General features: G+C 31.3%; 2 protein-coding genes and 1 long non-coding RNA gene across 6 annotated transcripts; 2 read left to right on the forward strand and 1 right to left on the reverse strand.

The window, feature by feature from the left end:
- The first annotated feature begins 1,938 nt into the window (after nucleotides 1-1,938).
- LOC138130126 (long-chain fatty acid transport protein 4-like) lies at nucleotides 1,939-15,200 on the forward strand. 2 transcript variants are annotated; one of them, XM_069046508.1, is made up of 9 exons: nucleotides 1,939-2,127; nucleotides 9,539-9,843; nucleotides 10,809-11,197; nucleotides 11,253-11,484; nucleotides 11,540-11,741; nucleotides 13,626-13,818; nucleotides 14,094-14,375; nucleotides 14,433-14,744; nucleotides 14,804-15,200. In XM_069046508.1, exons 1-9 carry the CDS (start codon nucleotides 2,104-2,106, stop codon nucleotides 14,956-14,958), a joined length of 2,094 nt encoding a protein of 697 aa, XP_068902609.1. In that variant the 5' UTR covers nucleotides 1,939-2,103; the 3' UTR covers nucleotides 14,959-15,200. The 2 variants fall into 2 exon arrangements, with proteins under 2 accessions (XP_068902609.1, XP_068902610.1); XM_069046509.1 differs by lacking the exon at nucleotides 1,939-2,127 and adding an exon at nucleotides 5,693-5,896.
- On the forward strand, nucleotides 3,396-3,985 carry LOC138130128 (uncharacterized). Its single transcript, XR_011159504.1, has 2 exons — nucleotides 3,396-3,658; nucleotides 3,725-3,985. It is a non-coding gene; the product is annotated as an uncharacterized lncRNA (long non-coding RNA).
- A 47-nt stretch (nucleotides 15,201-15,247) lies between the features above and the next one.
- LOC138130127 (golgin subfamily A member 1-like) lies at nucleotides 15,248-20,774 on the reverse strand. 3 transcript variants are annotated; one of them, XR_011159503.1, is made up of 8 exons: nucleotides 20,073-20,771; nucleotides 19,797-20,014; nucleotides 19,033-19,293; nucleotides 18,737-18,982; nucleotides 18,111-18,325; nucleotides 17,832-18,060; nucleotides 16,397-17,770; nucleotides 15,248-16,340 (listed from the first exon to the last, which is right to left on the reverse strand). XR_011159503.1 is itself a non-coding variant. In XM_069046511.1 (8 exons), the coding sequence occupies exons 2-8, from the start codon at nucleotides 20,101-20,103 to the stop codon at nucleotides 17,375-17,377; spliced, it is 1,596 nt and encodes a 531-aa protein (XP_068902612.1). In that variant the 5' UTR covers nucleotides 20,104-20,363; nucleotides 20,582-20,774; the 3' UTR covers nucleotides 15,248-17,374. The 3 variants fall into 3 exon arrangements, 2 of the variants coding, with proteins under 2 accessions (XP_068902612.1, XP_068902611.1); XM_069046511.1 differs by having other exon boundaries at nucleotides 15,248-17,770; nucleotides 20,073-20,363; nucleotides 20,582-20,774; XM_069046510.1 differs by having other exon boundaries at nucleotides 15,248-17,770.
- Between the last annotated feature and the right edge of the window lie 568 nt (nucleotides 20,775-21,342).

Consider the following 21,342-nt stretch of genomic DNA (forward strand, 5'->3'; position numbering starts at 1 on the left):
GAATTTCATTTTTGTCGGTATAATAATATAAATGATAGTTTAATGGTGACTTTTTTGTTAGTTAGGTATTTAGGTAATTTTTAGTTTTTGATTTTTTTTTCTCGGAAATTTTCTTGTTAAAGATAGACTAAACCTAAAATTGGCCCCAAATGAGGTTCTTGTAGTACCTAGGTACTCCTAACGTTACATCAGTATCCCTACAGGTTAGGTATGTAATATTTGATATTACAACAAAGCGTTTCAGCTAATGAATCTATTACAACAATAGTCCATCAATTGCAAGTACACTTAAACTAAACAATCAATGTAAACATAAACGAAAGCTTTTTATCATATCTTCTTCTACATGAATAATAAAAATAATCAATGAAAATGGGACAAGGTTTTTAAAATTGTTTTACATTTATCAGTAACGATTTTATTGAAATTAATGTAAGTAGAGAAAATATTGGCTATAGTGTAGTCAAAAACTCGTGGTAGTACTGCAATTTAAAATGTATCGTCAGTCATCATTATTAAAAATATTTAATTTAAATAACATCAGATATTTCTTATAGATTTTTTGCAAAGCATGGCTATCAAAAAAAAATTAAGCATTCTTTGAACTCAACTTCACTTCACAACTATATCTTTCCATCAGTAACCCGGCAGTAACTGTAACAATAACAATTCAGTTGATATTAATGAACTCCAAGCTAAAACAAGGAAATTACCGTTAACCCTGAAAAGGAGGTTAGGTATCTAGTTGCAAGATTTCGTAAATAAATCCGAGTTTGTACTACTTCTTTCAGATACTAGTATAAATAATGACTGAAGAAGTTACGTGATCTTTTTTATAAAACAATGAAAGTTATTTCAAAGGTTAGTATAAATATTAATTTGAACGTTGATCCTCACAATGCGAGTTAATATCTTTAAAAACTTGTTTCTTTTGGGCGTAGAATTAATTAATAACTTGGTTGTCGATGTACATGACAGTATATACGTCAGTGTTGTATAATAAATCAGCAATACATAACACTTGGACGTGTTACTTAACGACATATTGTTGCTAAAATGATGTTGTTATCTAAAAATAGGTAAAATGTACGACACGGTTGCTTAAGGAAAAAAGATTGTATTATATTTAATTTGAATTGTTTTTTTAAGTTTTCAATTCCTGAGTGTATAATTTTTGATGCTCTACTTCACATGAAATTTTTAGGACTGTATTTTTTGACGTAATTAATTAGAACAACTTTAATTTTATATTTGCATTGGGGGTGCCATTAATATTAATTTGTATGTATAAATGTAAGTATGCGAAAAAAGAAAAAAAATTTAAGTACCTTCCTTAGACATTATGTATCACAGTTCACAATTACTTAGGTACTTATATTGACAATAAGTATCTAGACACTTAACACCTTTGTTTATTTACCTGTATCATTTGTTGCAGTATAATTAATTCTTCGAAAAAACCTTTTAATAATTCTCAAATGTTTACAGTGATTGGATTGGATTTGTTTTTAATTATACCAATTGCTTAAATTGTTTTTTAATTACTAACCAATAATTATGTGAGATACCCTCATTTGAGAAAAAAGTTCTTTGTGCAATCAACACGAATTCATGTGTGATTTTTGCAATTGGCGTAGAAAGTTGCGGCTTTTATACTTACGGTCAGCTCATAGATTACATTACCTACTTAACGTAATTAGAAAGCATAAAAATCAATTAGAAATACGATTTCAGTTGTAATGATTATCATTTCATCTAGAAAACTCGAATTTTTTAGCATTTCAATGAAGACGTTATGGAGGAAATGGAGAAACAGCAGATTTTATTATTTTGAACGGTTTTAAATAGGTTTTGATGTTGTGCACCACAAAAAATTAATGTAAGTGGTAATAAACATGTGAATTAAAACTAAAGGGGGGCATCATGCAGAAAACGTCAGTCAGTGTCCATTCAACGACTTGTCGTAAGGAATAGCGGACGTTTCTCTGTGATAGTGTGAAAAGTACCGTTGTTTGTGAAAGTTTATTTTTGTGTGAATAATGTGTGATTACTACGAGTGCTGAAGTATTTCTCGTGTGTTTATAACCAGTTTCGTTTTCTAAAATGGATAAAAAAATCAACGGAAAAGTATGTCAAATTTTTATTCAGTGGAATATCTGTATTTCCAAAAATCTTTGAAAAACACTTACATGAAAATGATGTAACACATTTTAACAATTAAAACTAATGGTACCGATTTAATGTGAAATGAAATAATTATGATGTTGATAGGCGATGTGCCATATAATCGCACTAATAAATATGAAAATATGAAAACGAAATTATAATTTTTAAGGTCAATTTTGCCACCGGCGGTAAAAGATAAATCACCCTGTAGGTATATTAATTATTTTGTTGCTACTTCAACAAAAACGTGTCGATAGATTTGTTTGTTGTAAATTTTATTTTAGTTATTTTTTAATGTATGTGTATTAAAATTTTTATTTTCGCCTAAAATTACGATCTCTCTGTGACAGATTAAGTATAATCTCACATTGCAGATAATTACAAAAACCTTGATCAAACGACTCTTTGTTATTACCTCTTACTTTAATGCACGTTTCTTTAATCAATGATCTGACTTTAAACTTGGTTCACTGGTTTTTCCCTTGATAATTTTAAAACTGAAACAAAAACAAGTTAGTTCTTGAAAAATAGGATAAAAATGAAAAAAAAGGTAAGTAAAGGTACCTAAAGATTCAGCATTATCGCTTCATATACTTAGTAGTTTTAAGTTAACAATAATGTAGAAAGAATATCTAATATTTATTAGATACAATGAAAAATTCAAGAAAAACGAATTTAAATTTAAAAATATTAAGTTGAATTAATAATAATGTATGATAAGTGATAATGTAGATACAAAAACATATTCTGTAACACGGAAATACTTATTTGTAGAAAGCACTGAAACTAGATCCTTATGTAATAGGTTGTATTGCAATAAAAGTTCCTAGATTTACAACATCTAAAAATGAAGTCTAGTAAATGGTTATGCAAAAATATTGTATATATCATTTTATTGTGTATTACATTTTGATAGATTAATTTGACAGACAACATTCTTTGTTCACTTCAAAAAGAAAGAATCATAACTTTATTACGTTAACAAAAGTAGGTATTTCCATTACATAATACAATATACGCTAAAGGTTAAAAAAAGTGATGTGGTTGGATTGAATTGATAAATTCCAATGATCCTCAGTTTAAAATTTAACTACAAAAATAACGATCACAGAAATCAAATAAAAATTATAGGTTTAAATGTGGTTAGTTGCTTAAACTACACGAATGGCATCAATACACCTCCATTTATGGGAGGTTTTTTAAATTAGTTTTATTAGTACCTCTCAATGGCGGCTTCTCCTTAGGGTCAATTGGTCAATGACCCTCCTAAAATATTCTAATCAAAATCACATTATTTTAATACAAATATTTTTTGTCTAACAGTCTCAAATTTAAAATCCTCAGCAATCTACATTCAGAACTACTAATGCAATGCGCGCCCGCCCGCAAGCCGGGCCGTTATGCAGATTGACCATGCACAGCTCTAGTGGATTATGGAGAAATGCATGTAAAGAAGAACAGTGACAGCAGATACCGAATTTCTTGAGCGCAAGTGAGAGTCACCTTTTACTCCTATACGGCTAATGTGGTCGACGGCCCGATAAATATTTTGTTTCAGCTGCGCATACGTAATTGCCACTGATCTCTGCCGTGAGTTTTTTAATTACTGAAAATCGCATTCATGAATCTACTATCCAATAAGAAAGCTACGTTTATTGTTATAATAACCATGGATACATAAAATATTTCCGGAAAGAATTTTGACAACTCTAGGTGAAAAGAAAAATATTTCCAATATAACAAAAATAGCAAAATTTTTATTCGAATTTGTACTACATTTTTATAAATAAAAGTTCAATTTGTTGAGGAGTTAAAATTCTACAGTTTCGATATGTATTTTTAAAAAACTTACCTAAGCATACACAACCAATTTTCCCCAAAACATCTTAAATATGGTGAAGGCTAATTATGCTACAGTAAATATTTCTAAACTAAAATCAGAACTTGAAGTAATATATTGTCGTGAGGATTTTCGCAACAGTGCCGGTGCAGTCGCCATACTTCAACTTTTTATTAATATGAATTTGTCTGAAACATTTTCTGAATCAGTGAAATTATTAAATATCTTATGTACACTACCCATGACGACCGTGGAAAGTGAGAGATGTTTTTCAACTTTGAAACGGGTAAAAACATTTTTACACAATACAATGGGACAATCTAGACTTAGTGCCTTGTCTATGCTGAGCATCGAAAAAACATTCCAAACTTCAACGAAAAGATCATAGATCATTTTGCAGAACTGAAGGAGAGGAGAATTGTCTTGAAATATAAGCACGTTTAAGGCATATTTTATTTTGATAATATATCAATTTATTATAATTGTTTTGTTTTTTTTTATCAGTGTATCATCACATACAGCACAACGCGTATACCCTCTTTCTTATATTTTTGAAGATTTGTACACATGTATTTATATCTTTTTCGTATTAATTAAAATTCCAAAACCAAAATGACCCCCCTGGTTATTAACCCACGAGCCGCCACTGGTACCTCTACCTATTAGTTCGATTCTTAAAAAGTTTAATATTAATTTAGGTGTAGAGTATAACCGTACAGCAATAAAAATGCACAGAAAACCAAAACTCGTGGGACCACTTGACTTTGTAATTTTAAGGGATGTCCGTGAATTGAAACAGTGACAGTGTGTAGCGTGTTTTTCCCACGTATTTTTATACGGTGTGATCATGAACGACTGATTTTTGTGATAGCATAAACATAACCGGCATAACCAAAAATGTTTTTAATATCACCTCAAGTTAAAAAATCCGGTGAGTGCCAATTACGAGATAAAAAACACCAGTACTTTTCTATTGTTTCATTGCCAACAGAATCAGTCTTTGTTGATCACGCTGTATTATTGTGTTAACTTACTGTATTAAAAAAAAACATTAATTTTCGAAGACGATGGGAATAGTACCGCCGCGACCGGTAGCCTAAAAAAAGTTGAAAAGTTAAAATTTACCCCTATAATTATGTTATTGCGTCACGAATGATAAAATATTCTGCTCAGATTTTAATGACTCACTATGCTGTTCTTTCTTTGGACGAACTCTACGTAAACTGTATTACAAAGTCGTGCTGTAGATGTTTGTTCAGGTAGGTTTAAGTGTGTTAGTAGGTAGTACCTAGTAAGTCTTTCACCGTTTCCGTTTCCAGTGATAATGATCAGGTGAAACAATACAATTTTCTCTGAGTTCTTAGATATCTCTTCTATGACTTTTATAAATACAATAACTGTACATTATTCGTATTAAAAATTTATTTTAGAAGAATATCAATACCTAATGATTGGGAGTCTAAATATCTTTTTGAAATTCACTGTAATGAATGACTAATGAGTACTTGACTGACAAGGCAAAAGTACCTATTACTTTTTCTCTTACAAAACTCCGTGCACATCAGGCACAACTTCACCCGTTTATATTCATTCGGATTTCAAATATTTATGCTGTAATTTGTTATATAATTCAAAGTTTCCCAGTTAATTTTCCCCCGGGAGGCACGCAACGACTCAAACTTTTATCCGTCTCATTAGTGAGGTATTACCACAATAATGCAACAACAGACCTGACGCAGATATACTTTACCATAAACAAAAAACGGTGGATGTCAACGCGGAACCGGTTAATATTTGCGCAGAAGTGTTCCATATTTCCTGTAAGTGTTGTGCCAGTGCTTAATTGTTGGAGGAAAGTTTATATAATGACCACAAATTGAACACATTTACGTAAGTACTTAATTATTTTAAAGTTCAGTTAGGTGTATTACGTAAAAAGCAATTACATATAAAAAAAAAATATATCATAACAATTAAAATTCTATACAAGTTTGCAGGCTGAACTTAAATTGCCAAAATGCCCTTAGTTCCAGAAATAAACTAGCATGTACCTACTTATGTACCTACGCTTTGTTTCCTTTCTGGGAATTCTTCTAACGCTTTGGTTTTTCCGTATTCTTTGAGGAAAAAAATTATCAGCTTGACAACCGAAGTTGATAATTTTAACAAGCTTGACAGCTTGTTAAAAATAGTTTTTTTATATAATTATTATTGTAATAATATGTACTAAGCTTGCTTATTGTTAAATAAAATTGCGGTTTTTTTCGAATTGTTTTGTTATTTATATTCATTGCTCATTCTTTTAAATTAAGGTATTAATGTTTTCATTGCGTGATCGTCATCTGTCCAAGCAATATCCAGACGGAGATGTGTACCATGTACCATGTACAAGAAAGAACTGCCCCGACAATTTTATCAGTTGATAGTTTTTCTTTGTTGAAAACAGAAAATTATCGACTGTAATTACACAAAAGCTTTTATATCTGCAAATTTTTTGTTTTCAACGAAAGCTTGTTGCATAGAAATGTGACGAGAACAGGTGTCAATCTAAAGTAGCGATTCCGAAGATCGAGGGATTTTGGCAGGTGGTAAATTTCAAATTCACATTTTTACATTTTACTTGAATTGTTAAAACACAACAATTTCTCGAAAAAATAAAGATTCGAGTGTAATTCGACGAGATAATTTTGTAACTCTAGATTAAAAAATACAAAATAACTATTAATTTCATTTTATAATATTTATTTGATCACTCGTGTTCCTATAATAAACAGTCAACTCATCTCAACTCAACTCAAAAATGCCACTTAGAGAATACATAGTAAATTACTTAACAAGTCGTGTGTAAATTGGGCTCTTTATGGCATGAGTGGGCGGGTGAACGACCGTTTTAAAGGCCCACGAGTGCCATAAAGAGCCCAATTTACACACGAACGAGTTGAATACGACGTTTTTTGGTTCGACGAGCCCTTAAACACTCCAAATTACTTAAAATCGTTAAAATTAGCTTGAGGTTTCGTTTTGACAAGTTGTGACATTTATCAAAATCCGTTCACACAGGAGAAAATTCTCAAGTTCTGACAGTGTCGAACAAAAAATAGAATTATCGAACCAAAAACCTATTGAGTAATCACAGTCGAAAAATAATTTGTATGAAAAGCTCAAGTTACCAAAAGAGATGTTTTTTGGAAAAATATGGAATCTTAAACATGCATTATCACTAATTGTTTGTGAGTGTTGATTTCTTGGAAAGGACTACAACATATAAAAAAGTACAGCAAGGTAAACTTCCTTGCAGGTGAGTTAGCAATTAACGTTTTTACCGTCAATTTGAAAAAATTAACTATACCTACAGAGGTATGGATATTTGTTACAAGGAAAAATAACAACATAAAATACTAAAATGAATACCTTCACAAATTGTAATACTTGTGATAAGTAATTACTGCGAGTATGATAAAGTAGGTAAACTTTTCTTTCATTCATAATTTGAATCAATAAAAACGTTGATTTTTTTTATAAACGTTGAACAGATCGAGAAATATTTATCATACATTGTATCCACTTAGTTTACTGAACCTTAAAATGCATAAATTTGGATTCTAAAACAATGCAAAAACCGGTTAGACATTTTATAAAAATTCCGAAGATCCACTTCACTTTCATTATTTTTTACAAGAACACTGAATAACCATTTAATTAAATGTAATAATAACAGGTATGTAAATGTAATAGAATGTAATTAATGCAATCAATCAATCAATGCAATCAATGTGTCTGCAATTTACAAAAAATAATTTGATGAACCAAAGGTAGGTAGGTACATAAGTTTAAGTTTTTTGCTTATAAAATCGAATGACGTCAATAATACGTACGAGAAGAATTAGAAATTTAAAGTATAAAGAATGGAAAAAAACAGTGATAGCAGCAAAAAAACAAAGTATTAAGAGCAGTTTAGCCGTAGAGAATAAATATTAAATGTAGCTAGTTACCTATTTAAAATTAGTAATTAATCTCGAATATGTTTGAGATAAATCAAATCAAACCATATATCTAAATCACACAATTTTTAAGAAAATTATAAGTGTCATTAAAGTTTTTTTGTTCTTTGAATGTTCCTAATTCACGATTTCACTTTACTTCCGCTGCACAATTTGTTAAGAGCTTTTTTTAAGCACTTGTCTATAACGTTGATATTAAGAGCGACAAAAAAAAATCCTTGTCCTATTTTACTCTTAAAAAAGTTACTGAAATATTCAACCGAAAAACGTCTGCATTCATCTTCTTCTCGTTTTAATGTGTAAAAATGAATCAATCGAATATTATTGGTTTAGTTAGACTAAACTTTAGTACGTATCACAAACATATCTCAAGTACTAGTTTTAGATTGCTATAATTATTACTATTATTGTTTCAGTATAATGCCATAATGCCGTAATCAGATGTCATTATTGTGTCAGTCAGCTTGTTTGTATAAGTATGATTTAAAATAATTACCATTTTATGACAAAAACATAATTATCTAAACGTGTAAGTTATAAAGAATAATTTACTTACTTTTTATAAATGGGTGATTGCATAATTTGTCTCTTTGATGTGCTTATATCCATTTCAATTTCGATGAATTTATATAAATAAGAATCATCTGTCATGTAATGTAAAAACATACCTACAAATGCACTTAAATCTTTCATCTTATAATAATAAAATGAAAGATTTAAATAATATTAAGAAAATAAAATAGTTATCACTTATTTACGATACCTACCATTAAAATGAAATAAAATAAATAAGCCCTAATAAAATCAGAGTATAGGATGCTTATTTTAAAGAAATAAAAAACATGCAAAGCCTGAAGTAGTAGGTACCTAAATAAAAATTTATTTATGCTAGCATAATAATCAAATAATGAATCCAGAAAAAAAGAAGTACGAGTATAATATGTAATTGCATGTCGTTATTTTCTAGTTAGGTATACAAACTGATCAAGAAATAATTAAAATTAAATTGTTATCTAAACAAAAGGAAGTTAGAAGTTTTAGGTATCTACACATTAAATTAAGTACTAGAATTTTAGCATTTTATTTTATTATTCATAAATTATGGCCTCTAAAATAAAAGAGCCACATAGTTTAAAACAATTTTACGGTTTCTCATATAACGCCTCCAAAATCAATAATTCTAGTTGTTGTGGGGTCATTATAGTGTTACTACCTATTCAATGTAAATTACGCGAAAACATTTTTGTCTGGTTTATTCATTGTTTTACAGTTTTTGTAACAAGTCGCTTTAAATCTTCTTATTCTTTAATTTTAAAAACCGTAGACCGTAGATTATATTTCAAGACAATTAATGAATTTCTTCACAATATGAAAATTGAAGGAAAAAGGACACCAATCTAATATTATTTCCTAACAAAAGAGGTCACCCCAATAGCATAAAGCAAACCCTGCTACCCCTGCAACCATCCCAACACGTCCATTATTAAACGTCATAAATATAACCTTAATTTTAATTTGAACTACTTGTCAGATTACCGAAATTCGTCAATCGGAGGACTTGGAGAGCGGGAAAGGCGTCGACAACGAGGAACAAAAGAGAGAAAGCGCCACGCGACGTAAAAGCTTGAAGACGAGGCCAGTTCGCGTCTTGGTGCGGTGGCTATTGGTCATGACAACAGTTTTAGCAATATTAGCGGCTCTCAGTGCCGTTGTATGGTTCTTTTTGGGCTGGAAATCGCTCGTACAATTGATCTTGGTTGCTATTGTTGCCTACGTTGCCGCAGGAAAGTGGAGATGGTTCTATGTTGCCCTTATGACCGCCCCAAGGGACATCAAGTAAGCACTTTGCTAAATTTATGTCAGTATGCCCTGCCAGAGTTCAATAATATCTAATTAGTTGTTACCACGTGCGTATATTTACTACTCTTTGATAATCAGAATGATAACAAGATGCCTCAGTTGATTTTTATAAGTACATAAGTTTATACCCAAGTACTTGTTGGAGATAATAAACAAATGAATAAAAATGATAATGATAAATTTAAGCAATGGAATTTAGTTCTGGAAACGTGTATAAAAATTTGCGTTAATGTAAAACCAGTTTTTCTAGTTGAAACCAACAAAATTGATTTGTTAAAGAGATAAACAAATCAGGGTATGCTAAATATGTAAATAAGTTTTAAAAAGTAATAGTTTAACAGTATCAGTATTTGTGACTTATAAGTAAACATTCTTCAGTGTGCCTTTAGAACTGACAAATACAGCAGATACTTTCTGTTTTTGTGCTACAAAATTATGACCAGTCATCATTTCCCATTACCACATGCTGGTAATGATATTCTTTTCAATTCTGTACTTGGAAATACCGTCATATGATGAATTTATTATGTAAATTATTTCTTTTTTTTAAATTTTTTTATCATGTACCTACTCGTAGGGTACTTGCCTAAATTACAAATTTATTCTATCTCTGTTTCAATACGTTTGCAAAGGAAAAAAGTAATCATCGACCTCCGTATCGGTTTGAGAACTTGGTAGCATTTTTATAATTAAGTATGTAGTTAAAATGAACCAAGTTTTTGTTTGTTCACAGCAAAAACAGTTCATTGTGAAAATTACAATTACATTATGATTATGAGAATGTATTAAATGCAAAGGAAATATATAATATACATATAAAAATGTACGCGATGTTTGTGTGGTGCACTAAATATAAGTACCTACCCATTCAATTAAGTATTTTTTCACTAATTGTAATTTCAGGAAAACTTTCTCTATACTGTGTACTGACATGATTGCAGAGCTCTCTACAAATACATAAGACTTCTAATACAAATAAAATCTTGGCAGAGAAAAGACGTGACTCTGGTTGACATATTCAGACAAAACGTAAAAAAACATCCTCATAAACCGTGTATTCTTTTTGAAGATGAAGAATGGAATTTTGCTCAAGTTGAAGAATTCAGTAACAAAATAGCAAACGTGTTCAAAAGTCACGGATATAAAAAAGGTGACATTGTCGCCCTATTTTTGGAAAATAGACCGGAGTTCATCGCAACGTGGCTTGGATTATCAAAACTTGGTGTTATAATACCTTTAATAAACACAAACCAAAGACTGGATTCACTTGTACATTCTATTACTATAGCTCGTAGTCAGGCTGTTATATTTGGTAGTGATTTATCAGACGGTAGGACTTTTTCTTATATAGGTACTTCTGATGACTTACAAGAGAACTGTTTTAGCAATAATCGATGTTCTTGAAAGAATAGAATCCAAGGTAGCTCTTTATCAATTTAGCTGTAACGACAAATGTAGTAATGATCAGAGATTCCGCAATTTGAATAATTTGCTTGATAACACCCCAGGAACACTCCCAACAATTTCTGAAAAAGTTCACCATCATGATCAGTTAGTTTACATTTACACTTCAGGTACCACTGGATTGCCTAAAGCAGCAGTGATCAATAATTCACGGTTAGCACATCTACTATAATGATATATTTTTTTTAAATTTGTATATTTTTTGCAGTTTCATATTCATCGCGGCGGCCATTCACTGGTTAGCTGGTTTTAAAAGCTCAGACTGTTTTTATACACCTTTACCGTTATATCATACTGCTGGAGGATGTATGTCAACAGGACAGATGCTGCTCTATGGTGCTACTTTGGTCATTAGGAAAAAATTTTCTGCATCTGCCTACTTTTCCGAATGTAGCAAGTACAACTGCACAGTAAGTTTTCATTGTGTTACACCAATTAAATATATTAATCAATATCAGACTTGTTCCGAATTACGTGCTATTTAAAAAATCGTAAATTTAAATGAAAAAAGGGCAAATCATGTAACACGAATACGATATGTATACATTTTATATAATTAACAAGATGTAGCTTTATCCTACCTTAATCTTTACTGGTCTCTTATTTCATTAACAATTTTATGAACCGTTCACGTTGAGATTTGCTAAATTTGCATTATGTTGGTTCTCTGTATGTCACTATTTACAAAACATAATCACACAAAAAATTAAATTATTTAACCTTGAAATACCCATCGCATTCATAATGTTAAAAATGTTTTTCATTTTATTTTTATATTTTATTTATAAATCCAATCAAGATTATTGTACTTTGTTTTAGTATAATAGGTAACCTTTAACACTTCTTGTTATAAAAAAGCATTACGTGATTTTTATCAACTGTAGATCAGATAAAATGAATTCTAGTTTTATCAATTGATTGACAAAACAATTTGTTTATAAAAAGAATAATCTCTAATAAATCACATAGTTTTATCAAAATAGATAATTTTGAATATTAATTTAAACACTCACAAGTTGCCACACGCAATAATATTTTTATCTGTTCCAATTATTGTTTTATAATTCCCAAAAGTTCCGATTTGTTTCGAATTTTTTGTAAAATGAACATCACTTATAATAAAAGCCAATTGGCGTAATAATGATTGTGACAAAAAAGAAAGAATTTAAATACATTTTACGTAAATATGTAATAAAAACATGAAGTTTTTCTTGTCGCTGTCAAAAAATTGGGCATTCATCTGCGCCCCACTTTGTTTAGATTTGTACACGACACATAATATTGGATCATCCCACAAGTTACGCGTTTTTTAAAGATAATTTTCAAATGACCTCCCTTTCATACTGGAAATGGTATTTCGTTACAAGAAATCCAAAGCAAAACACGCCTTATTTGAAATTTCAACACTTCCATGATGTACACTTTTCAGCCGTATATTTTCTTATGTATTTCCCATAATACCACAATGAGGTGTTGTTAATTCTAACCAACACGAAAGTATCATGTAACTGGATTAGATGCTGACACTATTGAAGATATTGTTTTTTAAGTGTTCGTTTACGATTAACAGTATTCAGTAGTGATAATTTACTTCTACTAATTAAAAAAATAAGACTTGGTTAATTCTTACCAAAAATACACAATTAAAACGGATACCTAAAAAAATGATCTGCTTAACACGACATCACTTTACTATTTGTCAGCACTCAATTTTTACAATGTCAACTTTTATTATTCATGTAGGAGGTGAAAACACTATTGTGTAAAATTCGGGCTTATTGTTTACTTTAATTGGAACATGGATTTTAAAAAACGAGAGTAGTTTATTCATATCTTGCCTCTTACACTAATGCAGAGGACTAGGAAGTCAAACAATTTTTTTTTCAACGTAACAACGAAAAACATAGGTACTTTTTGAGGTAACGATGCTGAAATGCTTTGATTACCTTAGAAAAGATGTTTTTGTGCTTTGAGATATTCATTTACTTTCGTCACAAAACGAATACCACGAAGAGGTACTTTGTTGCTACTGGGATCTAGATTTTATCCACAAAAATATGAACAATTGACTCAATAATTTTTAAACGTAAAAAGAGGCATCGACCAAATTGAACCGATGTTACTGTCAACATCGTTAATAAACAGTTTTTCATTTGACACGTTTCCACGTTAAAGACAATAAATGGTGAACCACCCTCGTATAATAGATTTCATTTTTATGTTTAAAAAAAAAATTTTTTTGGTACCTATGTAATTTTCTTTCCATTTTGTTGTCAAGTATTTTCATTTTTTAGGTTGCCCAATATATCGGTGAAATGTGCCGCTACATCCTTGCAGTACCTCCCAAACCTACGGACACTCAACACCACCTACGAATGATATATGGAAATGGATTGAGACCTCAGATTTGGTCAGAATTTGTCGAAAGATTCAAAATACCTAAAGTAGCAGAATTTTACGGTGCCACGGAAGGCAATGCTAATATTGGTAAGTCGATAGTGCATTCCGTAACATTTTGGGTAATAGCTGCACGTCCAGCAATGCAATATCAAATGTAATGTTGCTGAAATACTTTTATGTGCACTTACGTTTTTATTATACGGTTGATTTCGGATCACGATTACTTTAAAAGGGCGTAGGCAGGATAAAAAATATTAGATCACTTATCAAGTGAATGTACCCGTTCGACTTTATTTAAAATGACGTGATGAACCATCCTTTGTGGGTGTACAGAAATTTGTATCATTCATTTCGTTTTGTAGTGAATGTGGACAACACTATGGGTGCAATTGGTTTTGTGTCACGTATTATTCCTTCCGTTTATCCAATTTCCATTATCAAAGTTGACCCACAATCGGGGGAACCAATTCGAGACGTTAAGGGACTATGCATTCCATGTAAACCCAACGAACCAGGAGTTTTCATTGGAAAAATCATTCCCAATAATCCTTCACGCGCATTCTTAGGCTACGTTGATGCAGAAGCCTCTAAGAAAAAAGTCGTAACAGATGTTTTCCAAAAAGGCGACAAGGCATTTTTATCAGGTGCGACATAGCGAGATTTATACAATTTAAAAAATTAACATGTATCGCGAATTTTAGGAGATATACTGGTAGCGGACGAATTCGGAAATCTATTCTTTAAAGACAGGACTGGTGACACTTTTAGATGGAAAGGCGAAAACGTATCAACTTCTGAAGTTGAAGCAGTATTAAGCAATATAATTTCTTATAAAGATGTTGTCGTTTATGGTGTCGAAATTAGAGGACAAGAAGGCAGAGCAGGGATGGCAGCTATTTTTGATCCTGACGGCACTCTTAGTCTTTCTTTACTTGCGGAAGGGACAAAGAAAGCTTTACCTTTTTACGCTAGACCAATTTTTATTAGGATATTGAAAAAATTAGATATGACAGGTTTGTGTTTCATTGATGTCTCCTGTATCAACTTGATAATTGTTTGTTACTAATTTCAGGTACTTATAAGTTAAAGAAAAATGACCTGCAAAAAGAGGGTTTCAACGCGAATGAAATAAGTGATGATATTTATTACTTAGATAATACGGGTGCATATTCTTTACTTACTCCAGATATATACGAAAAAATCAATAGTGGAACAATTAGAGTGTAATATTTGTGTAACGTAATGGTGTGTGTACTTTGGCCTATACTGTGATTCATTTTTACTGACTGAACGAATATTAGGAACATTTCTACATAACTGAAAAGCATAGTGTCCTCGTTACGCATCAATCAAATTAGAACGTATTTTTTATATACGTATTTCTAGAATTTTTGTAACTGTTACTTTTTGGTTAAGTTTTCATTATGTTTATGTAATAAAACTGTTAATGAATAAATGGTTGGTAAGTTTGTGGGTATTTTATTCTCTCACTACTAACAGTAAAACCCCAACTTGATCAGTCTTGATGATAACAATTTTTTATTTTAACTTTCGGAAATAATAAATACTACGTACTATATGGGGCAGTTCAGCACAACAGATTGGAAACTCAAATAACTAAAATTATTTATTTATAAAGGAGAAGGTAAAATTGAATTTGTACCTGTTGATCCTAAAATGATTGCTTCAAAAATATTTTGTGGTTCAATGTTTACTCTAAAAGTGACATATAATTATTACAAATATTTAAATAATATTGTAAGAGCTTGTTATAAAGAAATTCAGTCGCTAAAATTTATGGTGTCCCCAAAATTTGTCACGAGTTAAATTTTATTTATTCGAGATGGGAGTTTTAAAAATGTATATCTAAAGACGAGGAAATAATTGCAGATGATAAAATTGGCATTTTATTGAAAAGTGAATTACCCGTTTTATAATATATTATAAAACGGTTTTTTTTTCTACTGGGGCGTAAATAGTGCATTGAGCATCAAGCAAATAAGTGAAAAAAAGACTTTCATAACGTGTTGTACTATTGGCGATTTCGGCTACCGTTGGGGGCGCCACTGACACTGTTGCCAAGTCATACTCCCGCTCGATCCGGCTTACGTCTGTGCATTGTTTTTTAAAATAAGTTGCTGGTTTTACGTGAATTTGCGGTTTTTGTGATGTTTTTTTTTTTAAGGTTACACAAACAAAACTAGACGTGCAAATAGAATTATGAATAATGCAGTTTGAAAATAATATGTATACATATTTGAAAACATCGGCGTCGACCAATAATTGGATTAATACTTGCTATTTATACATTCAGCGCTTGTTTTTATTATGGTGTGTGGCCTTGTGTTTTGTTTTGCAGAATTGCAAAGAAGTCTTGATACGTGTAAAAAAAATGATAAAAAACAATATGTAGTTAGTATTTTATTTTAGATAAGATGGATTTAAAGAAAATAATTGACTAGTTCCGCCAGTTGCAACTCGAACGACGACGAGGAACAATATTAAAAAAATTTAATTTCATGTTCTGGTAAAGCTGGAAGAAGATAAGCCAAGGATTTCGGCCAACATCGCAGTATTCCAAGGAGTGACAATCAATATCATTGAAACAACTGAAAACGCCACAACACGCCAGTTGATGATACTTCAAAAAGAAGTTGAAACTTACGACGATGGCTTAGATTCGGTGAAAATAAATTTTATTGAAGAAGTTGACAAACCGGATCCGTTGATCATTTTCAACAATCCTGAGGAGAAAAATGCTTTTGTGGCATTGAGAAACTTCTTGCAATACAGGTAAGAAAACATCTATCTAAAAATAATAAAACTTTTTTCTTTGTATGCCGAAATAAACCAACAACAGAATCTGGAGCAAATCCCGGATAATGACTGGAAGGGGGTTGCTTTTAGTTCTAGTATGAAATGTGCGCTGATATGTATTTTTGCATAATATATCTAATTATACATATTTCATACACCACAATTTTTATTTTTTTATACAAACAGCTCGAAATCTCGAAATTCAGCACAGCTTCAGGAGCTAAAGGCAAATTTTAACTTAAAAAAAAATACCTTAAAAACAGGCCGAACTGCCTTTACATTTTAACTATACCTTAAAAACGGCAGAATCTTAAATTTAGCTGTTTTTCCGAAGGTGAATTTTTTTTTACCCGAAACCAAATTTTATATTCCTTAAAAACAGGGTACAATCCTTAAAATTTTGACTTTTAAAAAGATACCTTAAAAACAGGACAGAATCCTCAAAATTTTAACTGTTGTGCTGAACAGGCCCATATAGCAGTATAATAAATACATGTATTATAAAGCATTCAAAATTCATAATTTTACAACAAAAGTCAGATTGTATTTACAACTTTGTACAACTATACACTATATGGGTATTTGCTTTTATTCAATTACTTCAGTTCTAATTTTTTTTGCGTACAATATAAAAAAATTAAATGTAAATGACATCACTATAATATAAAATATGAAAAAAAAAAAGAATGCGAGGTCTTATGTGCTAACCAAAAATGGAAGATTTGCATACCCCAAAAAGCTGCGTGATCCTGCATAAACCAATGGAATGGTTGAGTTGATACACATTGTCTTATCACATTGGCACCAAACTGAATTAAAGTAACCATCAGCTATGGGGTATTGCTTTAGCTTTTTGTCCACTTCCCAATTTTGGCTTGCTTCCAAACCACGATCTCTTCCATTCTAAAGTGTCATTCACTAGTTTTTCTTCGTCGGGCGTAAATTTAAGAAGCGTGGCTATTGCTTTGGTCAAGTGCTGAGCTTCATATTCTCGACTTGTCAAAAATTTAATTACAACATGTTTCAAATATTTAAAATTAACATCGTCCTCGTCACGTTTCACCACACTTGGAAAATTTTTTGTTGACACTTGACTAGGGGTGAGAACCGCAGCAGAATTGTCCAATAAGTCACTATGATAATTTGGGTTACCTGGAGTTCGTAATTCTTGTTGCAAAGTTTTTTTCATGTCAGCTAAACGCAGCTGAAGAGTCTTAATGTTCTTCAAAAAAAGAAAAAGAAAAAAAAAGATCGGTTAATTTCTTTGTTTTTCAACAACTTACCTTATTTTTTTCCGATATTTGATCTTCCAGTTCTGCTACATGATTTCTTAAGTCCTGTTCCAACACCTTACCTTCATTATGTTTTTTATTTTCATCTTCGACTTGCATTAATTTATTTATCAAATCTGTCATTTCACTCTCCTGACGCCTTTTCTCTTGCTTTCCCAATTCCATCTGTTGCGATATTTCAGCATTTCGTAAGAGCGCTGTATTTTTTTCTGCAGTCACTCTAAAACATTCATTTTAAAACTTGAAATCCAAACAAAAAATATCAATCACCTGGACAAAGTTTTTTGAACGTTTAATGAATTTGTTTTTTCTTCACTTAATTCCTTCTCGAGTTTTGTTATTATTTGTCTTAGTGAATGATTGGCTTCATGTTCTGAATCTACTGACAACTTCAACTTACTGCATTCATCTCCAGATTTATCTAATTCGCTTTCCGTGTTTTCTAAATTTTTTCGGACGACTTTTACTTCTGTAATAGCGTTTTGCTGAAAATTAATGTACACATTATTACTGACACTTTATTGAACCCCATATTTAAAACGGAGTTTCGGGATAAAGGGAATTTCAGAACTGGTTATACCAAAAGGTGACACCAAGCACTAAAAAAAATCCAAAACATTGTGAATAGTATTTATTGTATAAATATAAAATACTCAAAGAAAGTAGAAATACAAATAAAATAAAATATTACATTTACAGGCAGGTATATAAAAAAAAGCGGTGTTAAAAACAAGTGAATGTTAAAATGTTATTCCCACAGGATTGCTATAATGGTATGAAAAATTGAAGAAAAAAAATACCATAATATAAACAATCAGTGTTTGCAAAAATAAACTGGTGAAGTAGACAACTAAATAAAAAGCGTCCCCACTTTGTGTTTATTTATTGTGACTCACAAGTTGTGTCCTAAGAAAAGTAACTTCTTCTTCACTTTCTGACTGAATCGCCTTAATTTCCTTGGATAACTCTTCAATATCCTTTGTTAGTCGTTTAATTTTTGTTTCTTTATTATTTAATTCTAATGTGTTGCACTCTAATTCTGCTTCCATTTGCCTGACCTTCTCCGCCAATTTTTCTTTTTCCTGTACAGCTCTTCTCCTTTCAGTTCCTTCTTCAGCTGCCTGCCTACTCAGACGACCCACCTAAAAAAATATTTTTTTTTTTTTGACAATGTAAAAGTTGGAATTGAAACCTGGGTTTCTAATGAAGCAATTTTGTCGCTCCACGAAGTTTTAATGTCAGCTAAGTGTAAATGAGCTTCTTCAAGTCTTTGTTCCAAAAGACGTCTTTCTGACGCAACATGTTCATCATCAGAAGTTTCATTTGCCACTCTCTGTCTTAAAACAGCAACAAGATCAGATAAGTGCCTTGTCTCTGCCTCACTTTTAGCCAGTTCAGTTGCCAAAGCGGCTAAATCTCGTGAACTGGAATGTCTTAAAGATTCCAAATCATCCTGAAATTGAAATATTTTGATGATCATTAAAAGAAAATTAGGTGAGTATAAGAAAAAAGCCAAAAGCACATACCTGTGATTGCTCGAAGCTCACCAAATAAAATAATAAAACAAGTGCGAACTCCCTCAACAACAGAAAATAATACACTTCAACATAAAATATATGAATATAATAAATTTTGAGACACAAATCCTCATAGAACATTCACAATTTTCATTTATTAAAGTAAGGTCGGTCTGAGATATGACATTTGGTGGGGGAAGTCTTCCAGTGGCGTGACAAAACCAGTCACAGTTACAATCAGCTGATTGTTAATTTGTTGAACACCCCTATTTTGCGAAGGATGGACTCGTCCGACTATTTTCCATCTATGGTCACCCCCACCAAATGTCATATCTCACCGCGGCCTTATCCACAAACAAATGTAGGTAGGTATTTTTTTTTTATTTAGCGCAGTTGCTTACAGCTAAAAGTTGTAATAATTAATGGTAACCCTAATTACCTGTAAATCACTTAATTGTTCTTCCTGCCTCCTAAGCCTGGAAACTTCAGTTCGTAACTTGTCAAGTTGTGCATTAGCTTCTTTTAGTGAAGCTGTTTTTTCAGCCAACTCTTGTTCTCTCAGCAAGACTAAATGTTTAACTTTGCTTAATTCCTGAGTTTGAAAGTTTTCCATCTGTTCTTTGTCTTCTTGATGTTCCACTAATTTTTGTTTAAATTCTGTTTGAAAAAATACAAATAAATCTACATACAAAAGGTGCAGAAAAAACCCACAAACCTTCTGCATTTTTAAGTGTTTCTCTAAGCATGTGAACTTGTTTCAGGGCTTCCTCTTTTTCTTTTTCTAAACTTTGGAACCTCTTGTCTTTTTCTGAGAGTATTTCTCTCCATTCCAATTCTTTTTGATCTAATTTTTTCGTAAATTCTGATTCTATCCTCTGTAACCGTTTTTTCAGTTCTTCTGTGTCAATACTGCTGTCTTCTTTAACACCATCTGATGATACAAGAGAGTTAATGCTAGATGACGACCCTTGATGTGAACGCCCTCTTAACGAATCTATTCTTTGAACTGTTGAAGATGTTATTTTTGCTGTTAATTTGGACAAATCGCTACCAGTTTCTTCACGAATTTTATTTTTTAGAGATGCAAACATTTTTCAGAATTTAAAATGCTAATGCTACTTTGCAGACATTCTCACACACACACGCGATTTAAAAAATGGCAGATGTTTTGATTTAGTGAACACAGTTGGAAATGTTTGATTGGCAAAATAGTTATGTACTCACATTTACACGTATTTATTGATGATAATTAATAAACTGTGCTGTCAAAGTTCGCCGACAGGTGACAGGTGATTCGATATGTCAAGAAACAAAGCGGTGACGTACGCGACAGGGTAGCCAACTGTTCACAACAAATATCATGATCATGAATCATTCTTCATTCTTTCATTCACCGACTATACATACTTAGACCGATCAGTCCGTAAAGTCATAACCGCATATTATATAATACGTTAATACGTACTATACCGGGACATTTTTTTAACTCTGAACATAATTCCATACTTAGCCTGTGTTCAGTTTAAAAAAACACAGTTCAATGCATGTATTTAATTAGGTAACCAACATTACGTTAAAATAGCTACTTGACAATAAAAAAATAAGGTTGAATTATTATCGTGATAAATTTATTAAGTCACACATAATGCATTTATACCGATACCACGCCGATCAAAGCATAAGAAATGTACGTGACGTTTCTTCAGTCACTTATTCATTAATTCCATCAGTCGAAATCGAAACACTTTGTAACATTACATAATTATTTCAAATTTAACAACCACGGAGCGTCGAGTATAAATTGGTTGCCTAGCAAATACTCTCAATGCATTGATCTGTGCTTTTTAAAACTGAACATAGGGAATATGTTCCGAGTTAAAAAAATGTCTCGGTATACAATAATTGGTGCATTTCTGTTTTAAAATTTACCGAATTGCTATATAACAATGTTGTAAAGTTGACTCAAGTTGCAAAAAACCACTTTG

Source organism: Tenebrio molitor, chromosome 5, assembly GCF_963966145.1.
Source record: "Tenebrio molitor chromosome 5, icTenMoli1.1, whole genome shotgun sequence".
NCBI classification, from domain to species: Eukaryota; Metazoa; Arthropoda; class Insecta; order Coleoptera; family Tenebrionidae; genus Tenebrio; species Tenebrio molitor.

Bases quoted from the DNA above. Each gene is read 5' to 3' on its own strand.
- LOC138130126 (XM_069046508.1), top strand. From the start codon at position 2,104: ATGGATAAAAAAATCAACGGAAAA. The intron at 11,198-11,252 runs GTAGGACTTTTT...GAACTGTTTTAG, and splicing joins TGGTAGTGATTTATCAGACG to CAATAATCGATGTTCTTGAA. The intron at 13,819-14,093 runs GTAAGTCGATAG...TTCGTTTTGTAG, and splicing joins GGAAGGCAATGCTAATATTG to TGAATGTGGACAACACTATG.
- LOC138130127 (XM_069046510.1), bottom strand. From the start codon at position 20,448: ATGTTTGCATCTCTAAAAAATAAAATTCGTGAAGAAACTGGTAGCGAT. The intron at 20,015-20,072 runs GTTTGTGGGTTT...TTTTTCAAACAG, and splicing joins AACACTTAAAAATGCAGAAG to AATTTAAACAAAAATTAGTG. The intron at 17,771-17,831 runs GTAAGTTGTTGA...CTTTTTTTGAAG, and splicing joins AAATATCGGAAAAAAATAAG to AACATTAAGACTCTTCAGCT.